At 42.2% G+C, this 27,178-nt stretch overlaps 1 protein-coding gene across 3 annotated transcripts in view; it reads left to right on the top strand.

Annotated features, from left to right (window-relative positions):
• Positions 1 to 27,178, top strand: part of pcf11 (PCF11 cleavage and polyadenylation factor subunit) — a 68,210-nt gene that overhangs the window by 17,825 nt on the left and 23,207 nt on the right. The window contains exons 5-10 of one of the 3 annotated variants that reach the window (XM_034177591.1): positions 15,937 to 16,968; positions 17,990 to 18,164; positions 18,435 to 18,729; positions 19,285 to 19,428; positions 22,113 to 23,464; positions 26,470 to 26,536. In XM_034177591.1, coding sequence (XP_034033482.1) covers positions 15,937 to 16,968; positions 17,990 to 18,164; positions 18,435 to 18,729; positions 19,285 to 19,428; positions 22,113 to 23,464; positions 26,470 to 26,536 — 3,065 coding nt within the window. Of the gene's footprint in view, positions 1 to 15,934; positions 16,969 to 17,989; positions 18,165 to 18,434; positions 18,841 to 19,284; positions 19,429 to 22,112; positions 23,465 to 26,469; positions 26,537 to 27,178 lie in introns of all 3 variants that reach the window. The other 2 variants (XM_034177590.1, XM_034177588.1) reach the window with 2 other exon arrangements.

Below are 27,178 nucleotides of genomic sequence, written 5' to 3'. Positions count from 1 at the left end.
TTATGATCCGTTGACTTTTTACTTTTACATGTACTAACTATGTTAATAATTTCCCTTTCATCTACTGGGCTGAGAAACATTGTGCGGATTTCTGGTGATTAATTGCTGATTTTCCCCATGGTCTGTGTGGAATTTCAGCTGCCGGATCTGGCCCAGCATTAGCATAATTTATTGAAACTATTCACTACTTGGCTCAGGTTATATTCATCTTTGTTGTCATAAGTAAAGTATGTTGGATAGTTATTTGATTTGGGTTTATTTGCTATAATACTGTTCAGTATTTTCCATGTTTCCTTTATATTGTTTTTTATTATTGTTTAGTATTTTTCCAAAGTATGATTTTTTTTTTTTTTTTTTTTTTTTTTTTTTTTTTTTTTTTTTTTTTTTAACAGTTCTGTAGTAGTTAGTTTATTTTTATAGTCCTTATATTTAACCTCTACCTCTTGATTTACTTTTAATGAATTCTCTGTATAGCATATTTTTCTTCTTACAAGCCTTTTGAAGACCTTTTGTTTCCATGGGTTAGCTTTATATTTATTATTTTCATTATACTATATAGTTGGACAATTTTTGTTGCGTATATATTGAGAAATATGTTTTCAAATTCCGAATATGCTAAATTTGCCTCTTGCTTTTCTTAAATGGGATTCCAGTCCTGTAAAAGTAAATAAATTTTAAGGCCGTGATAGCTTCTTTAAATTACAAGTGCTTACAATATTGTATTTTCTCAGTACATTTTTTTTTTTTTTATTGAACTTCAGATCAGTTACTATAAAAAATGGTAAATGGTCGCTAATATCATTAATTAATAAGCCACTTAGGGCTTTGGTAGCTATCATTTGTAAGTATATTATCAATGAGAGTAGCTGAAAGTCAAGTTATTCTTGAAGGCCGAGTAATTTTTGGATATAGATTTAGACTGTACATAGTGTTAATGAAATCCTCAGTTACTTTATGCTGATACGGGTTTAAGACATCAATGTTTATATCTCCACAGGCAAATACTCACTTATTACACATCTGTGAAAACAGCTTCTCTGTCCAATTTTGAAACTTCAATTTTAGATCCCGGAGCTAATGAATATATTTTTACTTTTTTCCATACCTATTTCGATTGTGATGGATTCCAAAAGATTTTCCACAGCCGTAGTCATTTAATCTTTAATTTTGTAGTTAAGCCGTTTGTCAACATGCAGAGTCACTCCTCTTCCTCTATTTTGTCTATTCATATGATTGAATTCATAACTCTCCAACTCATAGTTTGTATCATCACCCTCTGCAAACCAAGTTTCCATTATGGCAATTATGCTGAAGGGTTGACAGAATTGTATTAAATAGTCTTTGATACTCCCCAAGGTTCTGTACAGACTTCTGTTATTAAAGTGGATTATTGACAATTTCTCGTAATTTGTAATGCAGTTATTGTATTGTTCCTCTGTATAATACTGACAGTTACTATTTATGAAGGAACAGAAATGATTGTCCAGATCTATCTCATATTCCGGATCCTGTATATGATGCTCAGTGTACTTAAAAGGTTGTAATTCCAGACTCTCATAACCATGTATCATCTCAGTTATACTGTTACTGTTCAGAAGCACTGATGAATGGTCTGTATGTTTGTCACTCATTAAGAAAGTTGGTTGCCTTCACTTACCATGTTTTATTCATATTTAGCCAATTCCTCCATGCTTCTGATCAACACTTTAGCTTCTGCTGGGGACCCGTTCAGTTTGATGAATACTTTACAGTGTGTAGTCCATGTGTTTTTGGATTTTTTGTTGTTTTCTCAAGTATCTTGCCTTCTTTGCTATATCTGTGTAGGGCTGTCATGATTAGGAATTTCTGGAGATGATTGTCAGGCAAATAATTGCGATTGACGATTATATATTTTTTCTTTTTTCCCTTTATATGCTCCTCGAGTAGTATAATTACACAACTCTGGAAGAATGTTTGGCTTCTGTGAGTGGAGAAACTGGGAATAGTGCAACATTTTTATTTTTATCATCATCTTACATATAGTCCCAACTTTTTCTGATTTGTGGTTGTTTTCTGTTGCATTTCTGAAATTACAGAACTGCTATAAAGAAAAGTGTGAACATTTTTATTGTGTTTTAAAACTTTGTGGATCAAACGTAAACACCAAACTCTTATGAAGAAGGAAAAAACACCTGGACATGTGCAGGAAAACTGATATAAACTTAACAGAACAGTGCAGGCTGATTTGACTCCCGGTGTTTTTTGTTGTTGTTCTTGTGTATTTTGTTTTTTTTTTGTGTGTGTGTGTGTGTGTAAATAAATCTGAATAAAATAAGAGGCAACTCACTTTGAAATGAATAAAACATATAGCTGCAGCTTATAATAACTTTGAAAAATAACAGAAATCAGCAGCTTGTATTTTTATTGACTCTAGTTAATTTTAGTGTGATGAAGTCATCCTTTTTTCTCCTCATCAGTCACGTTTTGTGCTTGAACACTACATTAAGCTCAAGATTGAACAAATACACACCTTTGGAAAATAACTGTTAAAGTTCAGAGTTCTCACCTGCTTTTTGTAATCTGTGCCTCTGAACATCACTGCACAGCTTCTCCACAGCAGGGTTTTTATTTTTAACCCGTGTATGCGTAATTTTTGCTCAGTTCATTTATATATTCTAATTTTTTAAGGATATTTGACCGTTTATTTCATCTCATGATCTCATAAATTCAGTATACGACATGCACATGGTGTGAACAGGACGATGCCATCAGAACCGCACGGGTAGAGAAAGTGGAGAAGTAAAGGCAGCTCCACCGTTTAGTTTTGTTTTTTAGCATGTTCACTCGGGTTAAAATCCTCTCTCTCTGCTCCGTGTTCGCTGTCTCATGTGTGGTGATGGTTCTCAGCAGAATGTAATGTCTCATGCCTCCGGAATCTCCCTCCCTCGCTCGCAGTCTGCAGCCAGTTGACTCTGTGCGCGCGCACACACGCACAGCTCCTTCAGTAAATCGCGCGTTTTAAACGGCTTTGAACAAGACAGCCACTGTTTTAATCAGCTGTCTTATTCAAAATTTGAACCTCCAGATGACGGCAGGACGGCTCGCTGCCTAAAACTATGAATTGAGAAAAAAGACTTAAATAAAATAAACGACTCATCGACCACTAATTAGTTGTTGATGATGTCAGTAGTCGACCTAGTCGTGGCAGCCCGACTTGAAACTGAAATGCATCCACGGCAGAGCCGTGGTACATGGCTTTGGAACCAGAATTTTTTCATAATTATTGTATGGCCTTGCCTTACAATATGGAGCGCCTTGGGGCAACTGTTTGTTGTGATTTGGCGCTATATAAGAAAAAAGTTGATTGATTGATTGATTGATAGTCGGTGCGGACCAAGGTAGCTTAGCCGCCGTTAGTTTCCCTCCGGCAGATCCCGAGCAGCCGGGAAAGCAGGCCGACTGGGTGACTGTGAGGAGGAAGCGTAGCCCTAAACAGAAGCCCCGTGTACACCGCCAACCCATTCACATTTCTAACCTTTTTTCCCCACTCGGCGACACACCCGCCGAGGCTCATACTCTGGTTATTGGCGACTCTGTTTTGAGAAATGTGAAGTTAGCGATACCAGCAAGCATAGTCAATTATCTTCCGGGGGCCAGAGCAGGCGACATTGAAGGAAATTTGAAACTGCTGGCTAAGGCTAAGCATAAATTTAGTAAGATTGTAATTCACATTGGCAGTAATGACACCCGGTTATGCCAATCGGAGGTCACTAAAATTAACATTGAATCGGTGTGTAACTTTGCAAAAACAATGTTGGACTCTGTAGTTTTCTCTGGGCCCCTCCCCAATCGGACTGGGAGTGACATGTTTAGCCGCATGTTCTCCTTATATTGCTGGCTGTCTGAGTGGTGTCCAAAAAATGAGGTGGGCTTCATAGATAATTGGCAAAGCTTCTGGGGAAAACCTGGTCTTGTTAGGAGAGATGGCATCCATCCCACTTTGGATAGAGCAGCTCTCATTTCTAGAAATCTGGCCAATTTTCTTAAATCCTCCAAACCGTGACTATCCAGGGTTGGGACCAGGAAGCAGAGTTGTAGTCTTACTGCAGCTTCTCTCCCCCTGCCATCCCCTCATTACCCCATCCCCGTAGAGACGGTGCCTGCGCCCAGACCACCAACAACCAGTAAAAATCTATTTAAGCATAAAAATCAAGAAGAAAAAATAATATAGCACCTTCAACTGCACCAGAGATTAAAACAGTTAAATGTGGTATATTAAACATTAGGTCTCTCTCTTCTAAGTCCCTGTTAGTAAATGATATAATAATTGATCAACATATTGATTTATTCTGCCTTACAGAAACCTGGTTACAGCAGGATGAATATGTTAGTTTAAATGAGTCAACACCCCCGAGTCACACTAACTGCCAGAATGCTCGTAGCACGGGCCGAGGCGGAGGATTAGCAGCAATCTTCCACTCCAGCTTATTAATTAATCAAAAACCCAGACAGAGCTTTAATTCATTTGAAAGCTTGTCTCTTAGTCTTGTCCATCCAAATTGGAAGTCCCAAAAACCAGTTTTATTTGTTATCTATCGGCTTCCTGGTCGTTACTGTGAGTTTCTCTGTGAATTTTCGGACATTTTGTCTGACTTAGTGCTTAGCTCAGATAAGATAATTATAGTGGGCAATTTTAACATCCACACAGATGCTGAGAATGACAGCCTCAACACTGCATTTAATCTATTATTAGACTCAATTGGCTTTGCTCACAATGTAAATGAGTCCACCCACCACTTTAATCATATCTTAGATCTTGTTCTGACTTATGGTATGGAAATTGAAGACTTAACAGTATTCCCTGAAAACTCCCTTCTGTCTGATCATTTCTTAATAACATTTACATTTACTCTGATGGACTACCCAGCAGTGGGGAATACGTTTCATTACACTAGAAGTCTTTCAGAAAGCGCTGTAACTAGGTTTAAGGATATGATTCCTTCTTTATGTTCTCTAATGCCATATACCAACACAGTGCAGAGTATCTACCTAAACTCTGTGAGTGAGATAGAGTATTTCGTCAATAGTTTTACATCCTCATTGAAGACAACTTTGGATGCTGTAGCTCCTCTGAAAAAGAGAGCCTTAAATCAGAAGTGCCTGACTCCGTGGTATAACTCACAAACTCGCAGCTTAAAGCAGATAACCTGTAAGTTGGAGAGGAAATGGCGTCTCACTAATTTAGATCTTCACTTAGCCTGGAAAAAGAGTCTGTTGCTCTATTAAAAAAAAACAGCCCTCCGTAAAGCTAGGACATCTTACTACTCATCACTAATTGAAGAAAATAAGAACAACCCCAGGTTTCTTTTCATCACTGTAGCCAGGCTGACAAAGAGTCAGAGCTCTGTTGAGCCGAGTATTCCTTTAACTTTAACTAGTAATGACTTCATGACTTTCTTTGCTAATAAATTTTCAGTATTAGAGAAAAAAATTACTTATAACCATCCCAAAGACCATATCGTTATCTTTGGCTGCTTTCACTAATGCTGGTATTTGGTTAGACTCTTTCTCTCAGATTGTTCTGAGTTATTTTCATTAGTTGCTTCCTCCAAATCATCAACATGTCTATTAGACCCCATTCCTACCAGGCTGCTCAAGGAAGCCCTTCTATTAATTAATGCTTCGATCTTAAATATGATCAATCTATCTTTATTAGTTGGCTATGTACCACAGGCTTTTAAGGTGGCAGTAATTAAACCATTACTTAAAAAGCCATCACTTGACCCAGCTATCTTAGCTAATTATAGGCCAATCTCCAACCTTCCTTTTCTCTCAAAAATTCTTGAAAGGGTAGTTGTAAAACAGCTAACTGATCATCTGCAGAGGAATGGTCTATTTGAGGAGTTTCAGTCAGGTTTTAGAATTCATCATAGTACAGAAACAGCATTAGTGAAGGTTACAAATGATCTTCTTATGGCCTCAGACAGTGGACTCATCTCTGTGCTTGTTCTGTTAGACCTCAGTGCTGCTTTTGATACTGTTGACCATAAAATTTTATTACAGAGATTAGAGCATGCCATAGGTATTAAAGGCACTGCGCTGCGGTGGTTTGAATCATATTTATCTAATAGATTACAACTTGTTCATGTAAATGGGGAATCTTCTTCACAGACTAAGGTTAATTATGGAGTTCCACAAGGTTCTGTGCTAGGACCAATTTTATTCACTTTATACATGTTTCCCTTAGGCAGTATTAGACGCCATTGCTTAAATTTTCATTGTTACGCAGATGATACCCAGCTTTATCTATCCATGAAGCCAGAGGACACACACCAATTAACTAAACTGCAGGATTGTCTTACAGACATAAAGACATGGATGACCTCTAATTTCCTGCTTTTAAATTCAGATAAAACTGAAGTTATTGTACTTGGCCCCACAATTCTTAGAAACATGGTGTCTAACCAGATCCTTACTCTGGATGGCATTACCCTGACCTCTAGTAATACTGTGAGAAATCTTGGAGTCATTTTTGATCAGCATATGTCATTCAATGCGCATATTAAACAAATATTTAGGACTGCTTTTTTGCATTTATGCAATATCTCTAAAATTAGAAAGGTCTTGTCTCAGAGTGATGCTGAAAAACTAATTCATGCATTTATTTCCTCTAGGCTGGACTATTGTAATTCATTATTATCAGGTTGCCCTAAAAGTTCCCTGAAAAGCCTTCAGTTAATTCAAAATGCTGCAGCTAGAGTACTAACGGGGACTAGAAGGAGAGAGCATATCTCACCCTTATTGGCCTCTCTTCATTGGCTTCCTGTTAATTCTAGAATAGAATTTAAAATTCTTCTTACTTACAAGGTTTTGAATAATCAGGTCCCATCTTATCTTAGGGGCCTCATAGTACCATATCACCCCAATAGAGCGCTTCGCTCTCAGACTGCAGGCTTACTTGTAGTTCCTAGGGTTTGTAAGAGTAGAATGGGAGGCAGAGCCTTCAGCTTTCAGGCTCCTCTCCTGTGGAACCAGCTCCCAATTCAGATCAGGGAGACAGACACCCTCTCTACTTTTAAGATTAGGCTTAAAACTTTCCTTTTTGCTAAAGCTTATAGTTAGGGCTGGATCAGGTGACCCTGAACCATCCCTTAGTTATGCTGCTATAGACGTATACTGCTGGGGGGTTCCCATGATGCACTCAGTGTTTCTTTCTCTTTTTGCTCTGTATGCACCACTCTGCATTTAATCATTAGTGATCGATCTCTGCTCCCCTCCACAGCATGTCTTTTTCCTGGTTCTCTCCCTCAGCCCCAACCAGTCCCAGCAGAAGACTGCCCCTCCCTGAGCCTGGTTCTGCTGGAGGTTTCTTCCTGTTAAAAGGGAGTTTTTCCTTCCCACTGTCGCCAAGTGCTTGCTCACAGGGGGTCGTTTTGACCATTGGGGTTTTTATGTAATTATTGTATGGCCTTGCCTTACAATATAAAGCGCCTTGGGGCAATTGTTTGTTGTGATTTGGCGCTATATAAATAAAATTGATTGATTGATTGATTGATCAGGACACTTCAACACAGAGCCCTACAGGTACCCACAACTGCAGAGAGAAGGGCTAAAGAACAACAACTTGTCTGGAAAGTCCTCACAGTATGTGGGTACCCACGATGGTCCCTGGACAAAGTGCAGAAGTCCCAGAGAACAAAGAGACCAGATAGATAGGAGACGGAGACAAGAAGAGTGTCTCTCCCTTATTTAGCAAGAGTAGGGGAAAAACTACAGAGGATCCAGTCGAAGATTCAAGCCTCTCTACTATGGAAACCACCTGGACAACTGAGAGCCTACACGGTAATCTCAGTACATTCACATCAGAAGAAATGTATTTGAGACGCTCTGATCAGGCTCCACACGAACAACAGCATTGAACTCTTTATATATTGTGCCTAAAACTCTCGTGAATATATTATTCTCTGTGTTTATAGATGTTGTTGTTTGTTTTATGTAAAAATGCCAGAAGAAGCATTGCTTCTCCATTATTTTTCAGTTGGAATCATTGTTTGCTGCAATGGCTTCCTGTTTGCTCTTTAATGTCTTGCTTATGTCAAACACTGTCTGCCCTCTTTGTTCGAGAGTAATATATGTATAAGATATCTGAAATTCAATTTGCATTTATTAAATTCCACGCATCTTAAACAGAGCAGGACGACAGATTTGGAATATTTGTTTTAGCAAGTTTTCAGGGTCTCTACTGCCATCTCCTGGCCAGTAGTGTTCATGGCAGTATTCGCCTTAAGTATTGAGATCTCATCCTTTGCGTGCCAAAGAGTTACTGCAGCTGATAAAAAAGAAAAAAAAATGTACATTTTAGTTGTATAATGTTCATTTACAATTGTCATGTGTTTTTCTCTCTGTGCTGTTTAAACCGCAGCAACTCTCTGACATGCAAAGGATTATGGGTTACGGTCTGAGCGTCTGGGCGCCAGTAGATGGCAGTGTTTTCTTTTGACCCCGGTTATATCAGATGGTTGTCTAATCACAACTTGTCTTTTGGCTTTTACAAATGGCTTTTTTTTTTTACAAATGACATATTACGTTGCATTACATACAAACGCACATTTATATGCAAACACCAACACACACCTCACATTAACGTGTTGGTTTTACATAGAATGAGTCAACCAATCAGTGTTCGCAGAGGCTCATTTTATGCATAATCCCTTTGGTGTCTGTCTTTGTTTGTTACAAAACTTCAGAATTAGTGCATTATTTAAAAGTAAAAGATGTGTTATATTTTAACTTTGTACAAATGACAGAATTGACATTAATGGAGTTATTCTATCCGGATTAATTTGTTTTTTAATCAAAACTGCTTTATTTTCCAAGACTTCTGCCTCACGGCGACACTGCTATAGGCTGTTATGGAATAATAGAGTTGAGCTTTGCTGCTCCTCTCAACTGCATCACTGCTACAAGATATGTAGTAAACAGAAGCTTCCTGCAGTGGGCAGGGTGCACAAAGACAGAAGTGCTGATTCATTGAAGCTGACTCATTGTTTGAGTTTGTGGTCGCCTTTGACACTACCAGACGCGATCGTGGTGTTAAAACTCAAAATCAGCTTGTTAGTAGTTGCAAGTGTACCAGAGACAATACTGGAAGTTACCAGTTTGTTGTAACTTCCGATATTTTTGGGGGGAGTGGTTTATTGGTTTAGCTTCATAAAAGATAACGTTTCAGTTAGCTGATTAGCTGTTAATGAAGATAACTTTTTGATTAGCTATGCCCACGACTGATTCCAGATTTGGATGTTCATGTCAGGTGTTGGTCTGGATTTGAGCTCAGTCATTTTTCAGTGTGAGGATCCATGTTGAAGAATGATACTACTTTGGACGATATACAAGCCACATCTATATTTTCCCCAAATGGAAAACAGAAAACTGACAACAGGCTGTTTGGATGCAAAGTCAGTGAAGCGCCTGTCAAATTCTGACAAGATGCTCTGCACGTGATCATCATAAGATGCACTCTCAGGCTCCTCCCAGTCTCTGTACTGGTGCTTAAGTTCTGTGTCCATGTGTGGAAAGTTCTGTAGGTCTCACTGTTGCAACCTGCTTGATAGCACCTGTAATATGCTTTTAAACTTTCTTTCAAATCCAAAAGCTGTGCATATTCAGCATGATTTGAACCTTCCAGAAATTTACCTCTGCTGAGCACACCTAACATTTGTGTGCAACAATGTGTCTCCTCCAGCTGCCAACAGAATAAATGTGTCCTCAGACTCCTGGCCCGAACAGAACACTGCAATCTTGTTCGCCACATTCATCACTCTTCGTATTTATGGACCGTTGTGCTGCTCGCTGACTTTAAAATTCCTGGACTTTTCGAGTGAGCAGAGGGGATTTAGCCGGGTTAGCATTAGAAGTTAGCATTGTATTTCTTGTGAATCGTCTGAAATGCCGCTCCAAATTCACTTTCTTCAGTAAAGACACATTTGCATTGCAGATAAGACAGATGGATTTGCCATTCGAATAAATTAAAAAATACAGGATGAAAATGATCATTTTTTGTTTATTGTCCACCACTGAAGAAGAGCTCTTCTTCTCTGGCGTTTAACAGCAGCTGGCATTCTTATTCACCCTCAGTCTGTTATAGCAGCACTAAATCCTCTCGAGTCTAGTGACAGATTTTTTTTCTCTCTCTCTCTTCATGTGATCGACTGGTTGGCACGCCAGGCGTAAGGCCCGTCACACGGCCCTTAACATAGGGCAACTAAGCCCAAATGAAACAAATCTGGACTTTCGTTGGCATCATTTAACCTTTGCACAGCTTCATTTCTGCAGCTGGCGCTTCATCAGGATTTTTAAAATGTTGAAAAATTTGAACGACTGCCACCGAAAACCTCAATTCGTCCTTATTTCGTTTTGCTGTCGTTATCAATGGTTTTTTATTGTTTGCTTAGTTTTTGTAACGTTAGCGTTTAGTTTGACTTCATTCAACAGCTGAATGTTTTCACACAGTGCAGAAACTGGTTTGTTAGCGCTGCTGCTGTATTCATGTACCGTCTGAAATTACAGGACAAACTCAGCTTGTTTGCTTGGATTTTTTTTTTTTTTTTTTTTAATGTGGGTGGGGGGGGTCAGCTTCACTGGGCTCAGGCACCTTTTATAGGTCACAATTAATCTTTTGTGTGGATACAATGAATTATTTTACCAAAAATAAAATGAAAACCACACTCCTGCTACAAGCAACTGCTGAATTTGAAACAAAGTTGTGTAATTTCTGACGGTACTTAAAGGCAGCAGCAGCAATCTCCTCCTTTTGTTAAATATAATAAGAGTGTGGGAATGACAATCCAGCCCTTCTGTACATGTGGCAACAGGTAGATGATTCAGTCAGCTGCAGCTGGTGAAATAACCACACGAGTCAGTGCGCGTTCACATGGACTGATCAATTTACTACTCTGATATATTCAATCATCTTTACACCTATATTTATTCCCTTTTGGGGGGGGGACCAAGACGGAGCGCGCAGCGTGTCGTCAGTCTGAACCAGATAATGAAGATTCTGAGGGAGATGATCCCTCTTTTGTTCTGGATGAGGAACCGGAGCAAATGGTTCCACCAACGTGCGCACAGATCTCCACAGTGGGTTGGACTACACACTTCTGTTTGCAGTTTCTCCAGGACTCTGCAGTATGAGTTCCGTCCCAGTGCTGAGTCCTGGAACGCAGAGATGCAGATACACACTACTCCAACAGTGGCTCCAGGCGTATTTCGTTTAAAGTGTCAAGTTCATTAGCTTCAGTTTCGGTTTGATCCTTTTGCTCTCTTGATTTGCATTCTATTCTGTAATAAATCTTGTTCGACCTTTTCTTGACAATTTTGACTTTTTACTTTTTTCCCTTCGTTCAGGAATCGTTGTATGCCATGTGACCGGGCCATTAGATCTATATTGTGCTTCAGGTTGATGTTACCATCTGGGCCACCAGACTTATCCTTCAAGATCGCCACTCAAGCTGCATCCAGACTTGAATCACGCTCTGCCATACATAGCACATGTGAACTGTTCAAGTTCTTCAAACGATATTGTAGGAACTTCCCCCGAGTCTGCTAGTTTGGCCAAGGCTTCTGTCCTCTGTTCTTGGCCAAGGCTTCTGTCCTCTGGACCTGTTTGATGAGCCGAACTTTCCCAAGACCTTTGCATGTATAGGTGGTGTCACAGTGTGTGAGTGCATGAAGAGAGATTAGTGCTGTGCACATGCTTTGTCCATGTTCCCTGGCTAAGTCAGAGATGTTGAGGAGTCTCTTCTAATTCCTTGCACCATTGTCAAATAGAATGGTGATTTCAAAGCTGGATGCATGATGTAGCAGGATGAAGAACATGTCACTGTCTGGCCTTTGGATTGTGCCGTAACCCTGAGCCTGGACAAAGGCGCAGTACAGAATGATTCTGTTACCTGTTTCTTCTTGATCTGAAACCAGTTCTGGTGTCTCTTTCATTGTGGCCATTTCCCCATCAAACCGAGACTTGTTCTGACCATTTAGGAGGAAATTCTTCCAGTCTGCTGGTTTCTTCGTTAATAGGCCACTAATGATCGCTGGACCCATGTTGCTCTCTTTGCATATCCTTGATGGAGCCTTTGTGATACATATCTGTACTAAATATGAGGCTTGTCTTTGGCATGTTGTCAAATATTTCATGGGAAGAAAGTTGGAAGTTCCCTGGGATATCAGGCATCGTGTAGAAGAGGGCATCTTGACTTAACGGTGTGTCTGCAGCAACAAGACACGTGTGCAAAAAAATGCATTTCCACTTGTTTCAGTACCAGACATGTTCAATTATGGGTCAACAAACAGATATACACATTTATAAATATCTCCATTGGATTCCACAACATCAAAAATATGGGTGTGGCCACCAAAATCATGTCTCCATCTATCTTAGAACCTGAGATATGGGCAAAAATGTGATTTTACTAACTTTGCAGGCAGCTGTTTTGAAAATGACGCCACATGTAGTCTAAACCAATTCATTGATGATGGCGTTCACTTTGAGGGGAGCAGCAGCGGAAATGGGGGAAGTTGAGCGCTCTGACAGCCTTGTGAGTGAAACTGTCCCTCAGTCGGCTGGTCCAGTCCCGGAGACTTCGCAGCCACCTCCCTGATGGTAGCAGCCTGAAGAGGCAGTTTAATGGGTGGGTGGGGTGGCCCTGCGGGTGCGGTGGGTGCTATGTATTTGCGGGGGGGGTGCAGGTGCTGTGCCAAAATGTGAGGCAGCTTGATAGGATGCTCTCAATTGTGCCCCTGTTGTGGGCCACGTCAAGCCAGCCCACCTGGATGTGGGCAGACCCACGGGGCTCTCCCGTAAGGCCCAGGGTTTCTTTACCAGGGGTCTTGGGCCACAGTGCGACACCAGGTTATTTGTTTGCCCCCTGAATGATATTTGTTATTTTTGTTTATGGTGAATTATGGAGGATGTATGTGGCAGAGATGATTCAACATGTAATAATTGTGGACATAACTGATGGGTTGTCATTTGTGGTTAGTGTTTGTGTTGTGAGTTTGATGATGCGCTGGGGTGTGTGCAGTGTCACGCACATTGTGTGTCTCGTTCAGAGCTACAGAGACTCATTCTCTTTGATGTTTTCGCGTCAGACTGCTGTTAATGGGTTGCCGTACCGAGCTGGTTTTGAAGTCAGCGAGTTTTTGAACCTGTGAGACGAAATAAACGTGGTGTTGCTTGTTGGCATGGGAAATTCTCATTTGTTTGCATCTGTCACTTTTCCATAAAACACTATCTGGACAGGTGAAAAAAAGTCACTGAAACACATTCAGATTATGACTGTTAACATTTTAGTCAAATGTTGTTAAATCTATTAAAAAAGATCACATAGCCCAAAAATGTGCTGAAGTAATTGAAAAGCAATGTCTCTCAAGTACAAACACCATGTAAAAAATAAGACACGCCCACCCAAGTACCCTGTGGTTTGTTTGGGGAATAAAAAAGATAAAATAATGAGTCCTTCATACATACATTTGAATTGGAATTTTGACATTAAAATCTTTCCAGTCACGGCATATGAAGATATGTTATAATAATATATGAAAAATGTACATTCATATTTGCTGATTAAAATATGATTTTACAGAAAAACTCTGGAAACTGAGTAGATTTTGAATATGATATTAGAGTGAACTGAAGTCGGATAATCTCATAAGTTTCATGTAGTATCCGTTTAGCTAATTTATTTTTTATTTAAATTCACAAAGAAACAGAACAATCTGAAGTTAGAAACTAGCCCTATTCAGAGTCTGCATCAATGGCAGAAAAAGGAAAATATGTAAAAATCAGTTAAATTTTAATTTGAGCTCATATTTTGATGTAGAGAATGATCATTGATCTGAAGCTTTTATTATATACAATTATTTAAACAGATTATTTGGATGTCTTATTATATAGTATGATACAGTTGTATGTAAAAGTTTGGGCACCCTGATCATTTTCATGATTTTCCTTTATAAATCATTGGTTGTCTGGATCAGAAATTTCAGTTAAATATATCATATAGCAGATGAACACACTATTTGAGAAGTGAAATAAAGTTTATAGTATTTACAGAAAGTGTGCAATAATTATTTAAACAAAATTGGGCAGGTGTATAAATTTGGACACCCTTGTCATTTTATTGATTTGAATACATTGAGCACTAATTATTGGAACACAAAATTGGTTTGGTAAGCTCATTGACCCTTGACCTTCTTAGACAGGTGAATCCAATCATGAGAAAGGGCATTTAAGGTGGCCATTTGCAAATGTTTCCCCTCTTTGCATCTCATAATGAGTGGCAACATGGGAGCCTCTAAACAACTCTCAAATGACCTGAAAACAAAGATGGTTCAACATCATGGTTTAGGGGAAGGATACAAAAAGCTATCTCAGAGATTTCAGCTGTCAGTATCCACTGTGAGGAACATAGTGAGGAAATGGAAGACCACAGGCACAGTACTAGTTAAGGCCCGAAGCGGCAGGCCAAGAAATTCTCAGATAAGCTGAAGTGAAGGATGGTGAGAACAGTCATAGTCAACCCACAGGCCTGCTCCAAAGATCTACAACATCATCTTGCTGCAGATAGTGTCTCTGTGCATCGTTCAACTATACAGCGCACTTTGTACAAAGAGATGCTGTATGATGCTGTAATGCAGAGGAAGCCTTTTCTGCATACATGCCACAAACAGAGTCACTTGAGGTATGCTAAAGCACATTTGGACAAGCCAGCTTCATTTTGGAATAAGGTGCTGTGGACTGATGAAACTAAAATTGAGTTATTTGGACATAACAAGGGGCGGTATGCATGACTGAAAAAGAACACAGCATTCCAAGAAAAACACTTGCTACCTACAGTAAAATTTGGAGGTGGTTCCATCATGCTGTGAGGTTGTGTGGCCAGTGCAGGTGCTGGGAATCTTGTTAAAGTTGAGGGTCACATGGATTCAGGTCAACATCAGCAGATTCTTGAGAACAATGTTCATGAATCAGTGACAAAGTTGAAGTTGCTCAAAATCTACTAAGGCATTCATGCAGAGGAACAAGTACAACATTCTGGAATAGCCATCTGTCCCAAGACCTGAATATTATTGAAGTTCTGTGGTGTGATATTAAGTGGGCTGTCCATGCTCGGAAAACAATAAACCTGAGATGTGTTGTAAAGAAGAATGGTCCAAAATACCTTCAACCAGAATCCAGACTTTCATTGGAAGCTATAGGAAGTGTTTAGAGGCTGTTATTTCTGCAATAGGAAGACCTACTAAATATTGAAGTTTTTTTATGTTGGGGTGCCCAAATTTATGCACCTGCCTCATTTTCTTCAAAGACTTTTTGCACACTTTCTGTAAATCCTATAAACTTCATTTCACTTCTCAAATATCACTGTTTTTCTGCTATATGATATATTTAACTGAATTTGCTGATCCAGTCAACCAATTATTTATAAAGGAAAATCACGAAAGTCATCAGGGGGGCCCAAACTTTTACATACCACTGTATATTACTGGGTTAGGTGGTACCACTTTAAAAAATAATAATAATAATTGGTAAGTGTTACTGTTCACAACTTTTCTTGCAGTCAAAGATGCACTTTTTGCTAAGAAAAAAAAATCACTTTCTAGTGTTATATGTTGTTCAGATATAACTGAGAACACTGATTTTTTTTTGGGGGGGGGGAATTGTGTGTCAAGAATCTACCAAAATGCACCAAAAATAATAAAAAAATCTGTAGGGCATGCCCCCTGTTGCCGTAGAGATCTTTGCATTTTCAATGCTTGTGTTGTACCACTTCGCCGCACAGTTCGGCCAATTCCCAAAAAAGTTTCAGTTGAGAGAAAAAAAAATTTTCACCAGCGTGCGTGCATGTGTGTGTGTATATAAACAGTACTTAAACTCACTCTAGTCATTGTTGTGCTCCAGGCAGGTGGATTTGTGTTGTCGTCATCAACTCTGACTCCAGTCTCCACTACATCTGGATCAACCTCGACGCGGAAACCGGTGACTCAAACACCACCTGCGGTCAGACCCCGGATCCCTCCTCAGACTGACATCAGACCCCGGATCCTGCCTCAGACTGACATTAGGACATCCGTTAGAGACCCTCGTCTCAACCGCTCGGCCACTCCAGCTCCTCCACAGCCCAAAGAACAACCTGCTGTTAGAAAAGACTGTCTCAGTGCAGTGAGTCCAATTCGGATGCCTGAGAAACGGGTGCCCGACAAGTTCACAAGGCCAGATAAGGCCAGGACTCAGAAAAAAATGTTGGAGGAGAAACCAAAGGCAAAGTCACTGTCACCAATGATGAAAAACAAGCAGACTAAGGGTGCACATTTGGAAGCTGAGAAGCAAAAGTCAGAAGATCCCACAAAGAAGGATCCAAGGTTACGGAAACGCCAGCACCACAAGATTGGAGATGCCAAGACTGACGAGCCCAAGGAGCAGAAAAGATGCATTGACAAAAGTGACAAAGAGGATGCTGTGCAAGGGGCGGAGCTTCAGCGGACCAACAAAGGGAAGCCAGTCAATGGTTTGGTGCCTAAATACAACCGGGAAGAGTCCATTGACAGGATTGAGTACAAAAGTGGCGGCAATGCCCGGACCCACGTGAGGAGACGCACCCGATCTCGATCCAGGTCTCGCTCTCCCACCTCTTCTCCAAAGAGGAAGGACAGGAGGTCTCCCAAGAACAGAGCCGGGGGCAGCTCTGCGTCTCCGTCTCCTTTCCACAAGTCCAGTAAGGCCAAAAGGGCCCGCACTGAGGAACCACAACATGGACCACCTCTCCGTGAGGACCGATCAAAGAAGAATCAATCAGAGAACAGGAGGGCAAAAAGGCAGCCTGAGGACCGGCACTCGGACTCCAGAGACTCTCATTCACCACGGAGCTATGACGGCATCAAGGAAACGAAGGAGCCGGCGCATCGCTGGAGGAGTGGCTGGGAGGAAAACAAACAGTGAGTCACTCAGATCTACACACGACATCCATGACCATTATCTCTAATCAGGTAATCAGGTTACTCTGTTGTTACTTAAAACTTTTGGGGGTGAACCGTTTTGTCAGCTTGATCAGCTTTGGAAGGATTTGTGTCAAATGTCTTTGAAATAATCGGCATGACAAGTGTTGGAACATTATTATGTCATTCAGTACTTTAACATTTCCCATAATCCCTCTGCACTTCCCAGAATGCACCACAGTGCCAGCAGAGTTCCGGCATCTCACAGTGCTTGCTTGTAAACAATAGCTAGCGAGGATGCGGATGCTGTTGATCCAGCTGATGCACGGGTGATTATGATGATGGCACGTTTTCCCAAGTTGAAAGGGTTATCTAGAGGAGGTGTAGCACCTGTGATGAATTTCTGCCATACCCCGATGTTGTTTTGTTGTCTGTACTTCACGAGGTGCGTTTACATTGTGCCCTGAACTGAAACTCTGCTGAAACTGACCTCTTGCGTGAGTCACGGTTGGCACAAGATTCACAACTGCGAAACGGCGAATATCCAGTATTTCATAAAGTGTAACATTCTAGATGCTGGCCCTACACTTGAGGATGTTGGACCTATCTCGTGATGCCCTGCCTGTGGCACCAATGACTGTGTGCTCATCTCAGTAATGCACTTTGTTTTGATACTGGTCTGGTGAATCTTAGTAAAAACCTTGTAACTGTTTGTTTGGACTAAGCAGTCTGGTCTGCTTGAGGTTTCTTCCTCCTTAGCATCAGAGGGAGTTTTTTCCCATACCACAGTCTCCTGTGTTCTTGCTCGGGGGGTTGGTGAAGTTAGACCTCACTCATATATGAAGTGCCTTGAGGCACCTTGGTTGCCATTTGGTGCTGTATAAATGACATAAATTGGAAGTGAAGAACCTGCAAACGGATAAAGTCTCTAACGTTCCTGGGACAGGTATCCTGTTGGTGTTTGCGTACCTTTTCCTGTGACACAAATCCACATAAACTGTGCTTCATCTTTCCTCACCAGTCTGAAGCTGTCTGACGACTTCCACATGAAGCCCGGACCACTGAGGCACAAACAGTACAACACACAAACACGTCCCACCACCCCCCGCATGCCCAAGCACCGCCTCAGCGTGGATGCCAACCTGCAGATTCCAGAAGTCCTCAACTCTGCCTCCAAGAGGGATCTGCTCCGGAGGGTATGTCATGTCAGAGGCATCATGAAGTAACACAAAGTCTGAATAAAAATATTTATACCTGCAGTCTGAGTAAAAAAAACAAACAAAACTTTCTTATTCTAAGTTATAAAAACAGCTTTACTGACTTACAATAAGACCGCCCCCTTCACACACAGTTAAATATGATGTGACCATTTTGGGGTTGAGAGAGACTGTGGTCCATGAAGGAGCTGGAAGGACCTCATTTTCTTATTTATGAAAAACAACAGTACTCTGTGTTCTTGTCAACAGGCCAGTAAGCGTCTGGAGAGCGGCGAGATCTCTCAGGAGGACTTCCTCAACATGGCGCACCAGCTCAAGCATTTTTTCCAGTACCAGGAGGAGAAACAGCATCAGGCCGAGAGCTGGGATGGTCCCGGCAGTCAGCATTTTCTCAACAAGAAACAGCCACTGCTGGCCACACCCCCTTCCGCTCAGCCACACCCCCTCGAAGGAATGAACGAGGCGGAGCTCTCATACTATGAGCACAAGTCCAAGCTGAGGAAAACTCAGGTCAACCGCCGGCCAGCTGCTGAGGACTGGGAAGGTGAGGAAAAGCCAGAGGATGGCGAGTCGGAGAAGGGTGAAAAGTCCAGAGGTCGTGGCGCTGCATACGCTCAATCAGAAACATTCAGCCGGACACCCAGAGAACGGCAAGGTAATGTGACGGTTAAAAATGGCTCGAACTAAAATGCTTCCGCTTCCAGCTCTCGGGGGGCGCTGGCCTGTACACACAGAGTTGTATATAGCGAAGCTATAGGGCGGAGTCACGCATGGCCATGTGCCGTCAAGGAGCATGCGGTGCCGTTACCAAAGAGGGCAAAAAGCGATGTTTGAATTGACCACTTACCGCACAGTTCAGTGCTAAAAGTGACACGGTGTGATCGTGCTGTCGTATTTTCACACAGATTTTACTTGTGATTTGAACTGTTACTTGGGCAGATTTTACTTAAATGCATGTATGCATTCACTCTCATTAATCCCACGGTCAACTCCACGGCACAGCAGTGTTAAGTTTGTGATATAGGGAGTGTGCACTCTAGCTTCGCTATATATAACTCTATGCCTGTGCATCACCTAACTGATTTCATATTTCCTTCAGGGGAGACACGAAGTACAGAGAGCGAGGACCCTCTGCTGGGCCACACCCCCATGGTCGAGGAATACAACCATGGCAAAGAGTTCCCCCCGCTGAAGTCATTGCAGGGCCTCCACTTCAGGAGGAGAGCTGACCCCCGGGAGTCCAGTGAGTCTGCTGTGCCTCATACAACTTCAGTGTCTGCTTTTGCAACATAGGAGTGTGTCGCACAAATCTAAAACCATTAGCAAAATTTCTAACTGTACACTGGGAGCAAAATTGGGATTGATCACCTTGCTTAAGGGCACATTCCTGAGTTAGATGTCTCACAGGGAATTGACCCAAGAATCATGTGGTAACAGCTGCTGTGCCCTGCATGCCCCAGCTTATTTACTTTACTGTGACCCCGGCCTTCCTGTCAGGTTGAGTGCTGTGAAAGTTGACTAAAGAGTCTGTTGCTCTATAAAAAAGCCCTCCGTAAAGCTAGGACATCTTTCTACTCATCACTAATTGAAGAAAATAAGAACAACCCCAGGTTTCTTTTCAGCACTGTAGCCAGGCTGACAAAGAGTCAGAGCTCTATTGAGCTGAGTATTCCATTAACTTTAACTAGTAATGACTTCATGACTTTCTTTGCTAACAAAATTTTAATTATTAGAGAAAAAATTACTCATAACCATCCCAAAGACCATATCGTTATCTTTGGCTGCTTTCAGTGATGCCGGTATTTGGTTAGACTCTTTCTCTCTGATTGTTCTGTCTGAGTTATTTTCATTAGTTACTTCATCCAAACCATCAACATGTTTATTAGACCCCATTCCTACCAGGCTGCTCAAGCAAGCCCTACCATTATTTAATGCTTCGATCTTAAATATGATCAATCTATCTTTGTTAGTTGGCTATGTACCACAGGCTTTTAAGGTGGCAGTAATTAAACCATTACTTAAAAAGCCATCACTTGACCCAGCTATCTTAGCTAATTATAGGCCAATCTCCAACCTTCCTTTTCTCTCAAAAATTCTTGAAAGGGTAGTTGTAAAACAGCTAACTGATCATCTGCAGAGGAATGGTCTATTTGAAGAGTTTCAGTCAGGTTTTAGAATTCATCATAGTACAGAAACAGCATTAGTGAAGGTTACAAATGATCTTCTTATGGCCTCGGACAGTGGACTCATCTCTGTGCTTGTTCTGTTAGACCTCAGTGCTGCTTTTGATACTGTTGACCATAAAATTTTATTACAGAGATTAGAGCATGCCATAGGTATTAAATGCGCTGCGGTGGTTTGAATCATATTTGTCTAATAGATTACAATTTGTTCATGTAAATGGGGAATCTTCTTCACAGACTAAAGTTAATTATGGAGTTCCACAAGGTTCTGTGCTAGGACCAATTTTATTCACTTTATACATGCTTCCCTTAGGCAGTATTATTAGACGGTATTGCTTAAATTTTCATTGTTACGCAGATGATACCCAGCTTTATCTATCCATGAAGCCAGAGGACACACACACCAATTAGCTAAACTGCAGGATTGTCTTACAGACATAAAGACATGGATGACCTCTAATTTCCTGCTTTTAAACTCAGATAAAACTGAAATTATTGTACTTGGCCCCACAAATCTTAGAAACATGGTGTCTAACCAGATCCTTACTCTGGATGGCATTACCCTGACCTCTAGTAATACTGTGAGAAATCTTGGAGTCATTTTTGATCAGGATATGTCATTCAAAGCGCATATTAAACAAATATGTAGGACTGCTTTTTTGCATTTACGCAATATCTCTAAAATCAGAAAGGTCTTGTCTCAGAGTGATGCTGAAAAACTAATTCATGCATTTATTTCCTCTAGGCTGGACTATTGTAATTCATTATTATCAGGTTGTCCTAAAAGTTCCTTAAAAAGCCTTCAGTTAATTCAAAATGCTGCAGCTAGAGTACTGACGGGGACTAGAAGGAGAGAGCATATCTCACCCATATTGGCCTCTCTTCATTGGCTTCCTGTTAATTCTAGAATAGAATTTAAAATTCTTCTTCTTACTTATAAGGTTTTGAATAATCAGGTCCCATCTTATCTTAGGGACCTCGTAGTACCATATCACCCCAATAGAGCACTTCGCTCTCAGACTGCAGGCTTACTTGTAGTTCCTAGGGTTTGTAAGAGTAGAATGGGAGGCAGAGCCTTCAGCTTTCAGGGTCCTCTCCTGTGGAACCAGCTCCCAATTCAGATCAGGGAGACAGACACCCTCTCTACTTTTAAGATTAGGCTTAAAACTTTCCTTTTTGCTAAAGCTTATAGTTAGGGCTGGATCAGGTGACCCTGAACCATCCCTTAGTTATGCTGCTATAGACGTAGACTGCTGGGGGGTTCCCATGATGCACTGTTTCTTTCTCTTTTTGCTCTGTATGCACCACTCTGCATTTAATCATTAGTGATCGATCTCTGCTCCCCTCCACAGCATGTCTTTTTCCTGGTTCTCTGCCTCAGCCCCAACCAGTCCCAGCAGAAGACTGCCCCTCCCTGAGCCTGGTTCTGCTGGAGGTTTCTTCCTGTTAAAAGGGAGTTTTTCCTTCCCACTGTAGCCAAGTGCTTGCTCACAGGGGGTCGTTTTGACCGTTGGGGTTTTACATAATTATTGTATGGCCTTGCCTTACAATATAAAGCGCCTTGGGGCAACTGTTTGTTGTGATTTGGCGCTATATAAAAAAATTGATTGATTGATTAGATACGACACAGCATCTTGACCTGTTTAGTGGCTGAACGTGGGGTCTGATCGCGTTGAGCGCCTGAATGTGGGGTCTAATGGCTGTTGAAGATGTTTTGATCTGTGTCTTTGTGTCGGCACTTCAGGTGACCGGGAGTGGAATTCTCCTCTGACAGAGCGGCAGCATTACAATGCCGCTGAGGAGCAGAAGAGCGGCTACGACGCTCCGCGGCGGTATGGCCAGCCTGCCGATTCCAAACACCCCAACCCCCGACGTCAGGAGGGACCCTCACTGCCAGCTGCCACAGTCCATAGGAGTTGTTCAAGTCCAGTCAGTCTGGACGCACCACCTCGTCACTCCCCAGTCCCCAGGTTTGAACGGGAACGTCTCTCACCGCTTCACCAAAAAGACTCTGCAGACATGAGCCCCGTCCCACGGTTTGAGAGCCCAAACAGTGAACACTCGGACGATGGGCCCCTGAACCTTGAAGCCCCCCCAACTCATTCTCTGCCCCCCAAATCCATTCTCAAACAAGCCAGTGTAGGACCTCAGTCTTCTGTCAGACAACATGAGAACTCCCCTGGACAAACGCCGCCTCATGAAGGAGGTCATCCTGCCTCCCGATACGATGGACCTGGTCATATGGGTACGTCCAGGACGCACCCCCCAGGGTGGTATGAAGGTGGTGGCCTTGGTCCCTATGAGGACGCCTCCTGTTACGATAAACCTCACCAGCAGGGCCCAGGACCTGGGCTGTTTGATGGCGGTGTACCATCATTGCCCAGTATGCCAGACCGGTTTAAGGGGCTGCACGCAGCTCACGGACCCATAAGAGGTGGAGATGGCATAGTGCGGTTTGAGGGTCCACCTCTTCCTCAGAACTCTGGCAGGTTTGAAGGTCCCATTGTCCAGCAGCCACCTGTGATGTTTGATGGACAGGGACCCAGACCAGGCCAGTTTGATGGCCCCATGGTACGTTTTGATGGACCAGTGCTCTTTGAAAACAACTTGGCACCTGCTCTTGGTGCTGGATTAATGGGCTTCCAGCAGCAACAGCGTCCTTTGCATTTTGACGGCCCACCAAACCAGATTGCCCCAATGCGCTTTGATGGCTCTGGTCCAATACGATACGAAGGCCCTGTACAGTCAGGTCCAAGGTACGATGCACCTAACGTGCCCCTTCAGGGTGGGCCTCCTCGTTATGACTGCCCCCCCAGTCAGCAGGTTCCCCCAAGGTTCGCTCCTCAACCCAGCATGCAGCCGCCAATAAGACAGATGGCCCCGCCCATCTATGACACCCCCATTCCCCCCCAACAGAACTTCCCTATGGCCCCCCAACGTTTCACAGAGCCCCTGAACCCCGGGTTCTCTGCGGGGCAGATGCCGTTCCCAGCGCAGCCGAATGTGCAGCCGGGTGGAAACTTCAGCTTGCAGCCGGCACCACCATTCACGCAGCCGGCACAGTTCTACAATCCGGCAGTCAGCATGCAGCAGCCGGTAAGTTCAGTGAAAGACTGACAGCGTGTCGCTTTTACCGACATGACTCACGTTTTTACAAATTACTGTGAAAATATCTTCATTAACGTACAGTGCATCCAGAGAGTATTCACAGCGTTTCACTTTTTCTATATTATGTTACAGCCTTAGTCCAAAATGGAGGCAATACATAAATGTATTTCCTCTCAAAATTGTACTCACTACCCTATAATGACGTGATTTTTGCAAATTTTTAAAAATTTTAAAAACTAAAAAATCACGTGTCCGTAAGTATTCACAGCCTTTGCGCAATACTTTGTTGATGCACCTTTTGCAGTAATTACAGCCTCAAGTCTTCGTGAATATGATGCCACAGACTTGGTGCACCTATCTTTGGGCAGTTTTGTCCATTCGTCTTTGCAGCACCTCTCAAACTCCATCAGGTTGGATGGGGAGCGTCGGTGCACAGACATTTTCAGATCTCTCCAGAGATGTTCAATCAGATTCAGGTCTGGTCTCTGGTTGGGCCACTCAAGGACATTCACAGAGTTGTCCTGAAGACACTCCTTTGATATCTTGGGTGTGTGCTTAGGGTCATTGTCCTGCTGAAAGATGAACCTTTGCCCCAGTCTGAGGTCAAGAGCGCTCTGGAGCAGATTTTCATCCAGTATGTCTGTGTACATTGTTGCATTCATCTTTCCCTCAATCCTGACTAGTCTCCCAGTTCCTGCTGCTGAAAAACATCCCGACAGCATGATGCTACCACCACCATGCTTCACTGTAGGGATGGTGCCTGGTTTCCTCCAATCATGATGCCAAAGAGTTCATTCTTTGTCTCATTAGACCAGACAGTTTTGTTTCTCCTGGTCTCCTCTTCAGGTGCCTTTTGTCAAACTCCAGGCGGGTTGCATGTGCCTTTTACTAAGTAGTGGCTTCTGTCTGGCCACTCTACCATACAGGCCTGATTGGTGGATTGCTGCAGAGATGGTTGTCCTTATGGAAGGTTCTCCTCTCTCCACAGAGGAATGCTGCAGCTCTGACAGTGACCATCGGGTTCTTGGTCACCTTCCTGACTAAGGCCCGTTTCCCCCGGTCGCTCAGTTTAGACGGGCGGACAGCTGTAGGAAGAGTCCTGGTGGATCTGAACTTCTTCCATTTATGGATGATGGAGGCTGTGAATATCTTAACAAAATTTTGAAAAGTGAGAGGATGCTTGAGTGGAGACAGTGTGCCAGAAGCATAAAGCTGATCAATCACAGCATGAAGTTATGGAAGAGTAGTAGAAGCTAGGCTTAGAAAGCAGGTGAAGATCTGTGAGCAACAACATGGTTTCATGCAGAGAAAGAGCAGTACAGATGCAACGTTTGCTCGGAGAATACTGATGGAAAACTATAGAGAAGGCCAGAAGGAGTTACATTGTGCGTTTGTGGATTTAGAGAAAGCTTATGATAGGGTGCCAAGAGAAGAGTTGTGGTATGAGGAGGTCTGGAGTGGCAGAGAAGTATGTTAGGGTAGTGCAGGACATGTACAAGGACAGTGTGACAGCAGTGAGATGCGCAGTCAGAATGACACTCATTCAAGGTGGAGGTGGGATTACACCAAGGATCAGCTCTGAGTCCTTTCTTGTTCACAGTGGTGATGGACAGGTTGACGGATGAGATCAGACAGGAGTCCCCATGGACTATATTTGCAGATGACATTATGATCTGTAGTGACAGTAGAGAGCAAGTTGAGTCTAGTCTGGAGAGGTGAAGATATGCTTTGGAGAGAAGGGGAATGAAAGTCAGTAGAAGTAAGACTGAGTACATGTGTGTGAATGAGAGGGAGCCCAGTGGAATAGTGCAGTTACAAGGAGTAGAAGTGGTGAAAGTAGATGAGTTTAAATATTTGGGGTCAACTGTCCAAAGTCATGGAGGGTGTGGTAGAGAAGTGAAGAAGAGAGTGCAGGCAGGGTGGAGTGGGTGGAGAAAGGTGGCAGGAGTGATTTGTGACTGAAGAACATCAGCAAGAGTGAAGGAGAAAGTTTACAAGACAGTAATGAGACCAGCTATGTTGTACAGCGTAGAGGCGGTGGCACTAACAAAAAGACAGGAGGCAGAGCTGAAGATGTTGAGATTCTCTTTGGGAGTGACAAGAATGGACAAGATTAGGAATGAACATATCAGAGGGACAGCTCAGGTGGGACGGTTTGGAGACAAAGTCAGAGAGGTGAGATTGAGATGGTTTGGACATGTGCAGAGGAGGGAACCAGGGTATATAGGGAGAAGGATGCTGAGGATGGAGCCACCAGGCAGGAGCAGAAGAGGGAGGACAAAGAGGAGGTTTATGGATGTGCTGAGGGAGGACATGCAGGTGGTTGGTGAAACAGAGGAAGATACAGAGGACAGGGTGAGATGGAAACGATTGATCTGCTGAAAGGAGGCGGCGGCTGTGGATTCTTTCTGGATGCACTGTATAAACTTATGTGACAATTTAAAACACAACAAATGCATGTTTAAAAAATGAATTTGTTGTGCTTTTTTATTCAGTGGTTATTAAAAATATTTAAATACATTCATCTTATGACTAGATATTTGTAAGTGAAATGAAAAACTCAATTATATGTAAAAAATATTCACTGCACTTATTACATGTTTTTGTCACATGCAGCTTCATTCTGTGTAGATTTTTTTAATAGACTTTCTTTCTTCTTCTTTTTCTTCTTTGAGTTTGTTGGTCGGTTTATTACTGCCACTAACTGGACAGGAGTCTGTGTCCTTACTGACTGACACCTAGTGGTCAGAATTATTCACCATAATCATTGCATTTCCTGTACTTTGAAGTAGAATCTGATACAGTGCTGCACTAATTGGAAACAATAAGAGCCCTATTTTTAAAAAAAGCTAAAATAAAATGACTGAGCGGGTTGCAAGTGGATTCTTAAGTGGCGCTGCGTTCAGTGCACTTTGTGCTGTTAATCTGCTCCGCAGTTTGAATTGTAAATGCTCGAGTGGGATGTGACTTTAAGGCTTAACTCTGTTTTCCAGGTCACCATGATGACGACCCTCAGTGGACCCTTCCTGCCTCCGAACCCAGGGCCTTTCCCGCAGCAGAGTAAGCTCCGCCTTCTCACAGGAATGAAACTTTGTTGGTGGTACTCAATACTATGGGCGTGACTGATGTTACAAAAAAAAAACAGCCATTAAGAAAATCCATCAATTTTATTGCAACTTCGTCTTCAAACTATACAGAGTTAACAACTCTTTTTATTCTAGAACATAAGGTTGCAAGCAGCTGTCACTCTGCTGCATCTTCCACATTACACATCAAAGGCATAAACTGAATGACTGCATAATTATGTGGGACTGACGTTACAGCATGTCACCCAATAGTTAAAACAGAAACAAATGTCTGCTGATAAAACAATGTACTTTGACTGGCACTTGCCATATTCTATAATTTAATAGTTTAATAAGAGGTTATGTTGGTATTTTTCTGATTTCTGTGCCAAAACAGGTGTAGTCTGGCAACCAGTTTCTCACTTCAGCTGATGTGTGCAGTGTTCTCATTAACACAAAACAATAAGATGCTTATGCAGAGGATGAAAAATCAGTTTATGCGATACATAGAAAATGAGCCCAAATCATTCACATTTTGATGGGAGGAAAACATGAAAAAAATAAACCTGCTTTGACATGGACATGAGATGAAATGTCGGTGACTTATGGAAACATGCTGTGAATTCAGCGTGCAGTT

This window comes from Thalassophryne amazonica, chromosome 9 (assembly GCF_902500255.1).
Source record: "Thalassophryne amazonica chromosome 9, fThaAma1.1, whole genome shotgun sequence".
Lineage (NCBI taxonomy): Eukaryota > Metazoa > Chordata > Actinopteri > Batrachoidiformes > Batrachoididae > Thalassophryne > Thalassophryne amazonica.
Note: the sequence above shows the minus strand (reverse complement) of the source record. Positions and strands in the feature narration are given on the sequence as shown.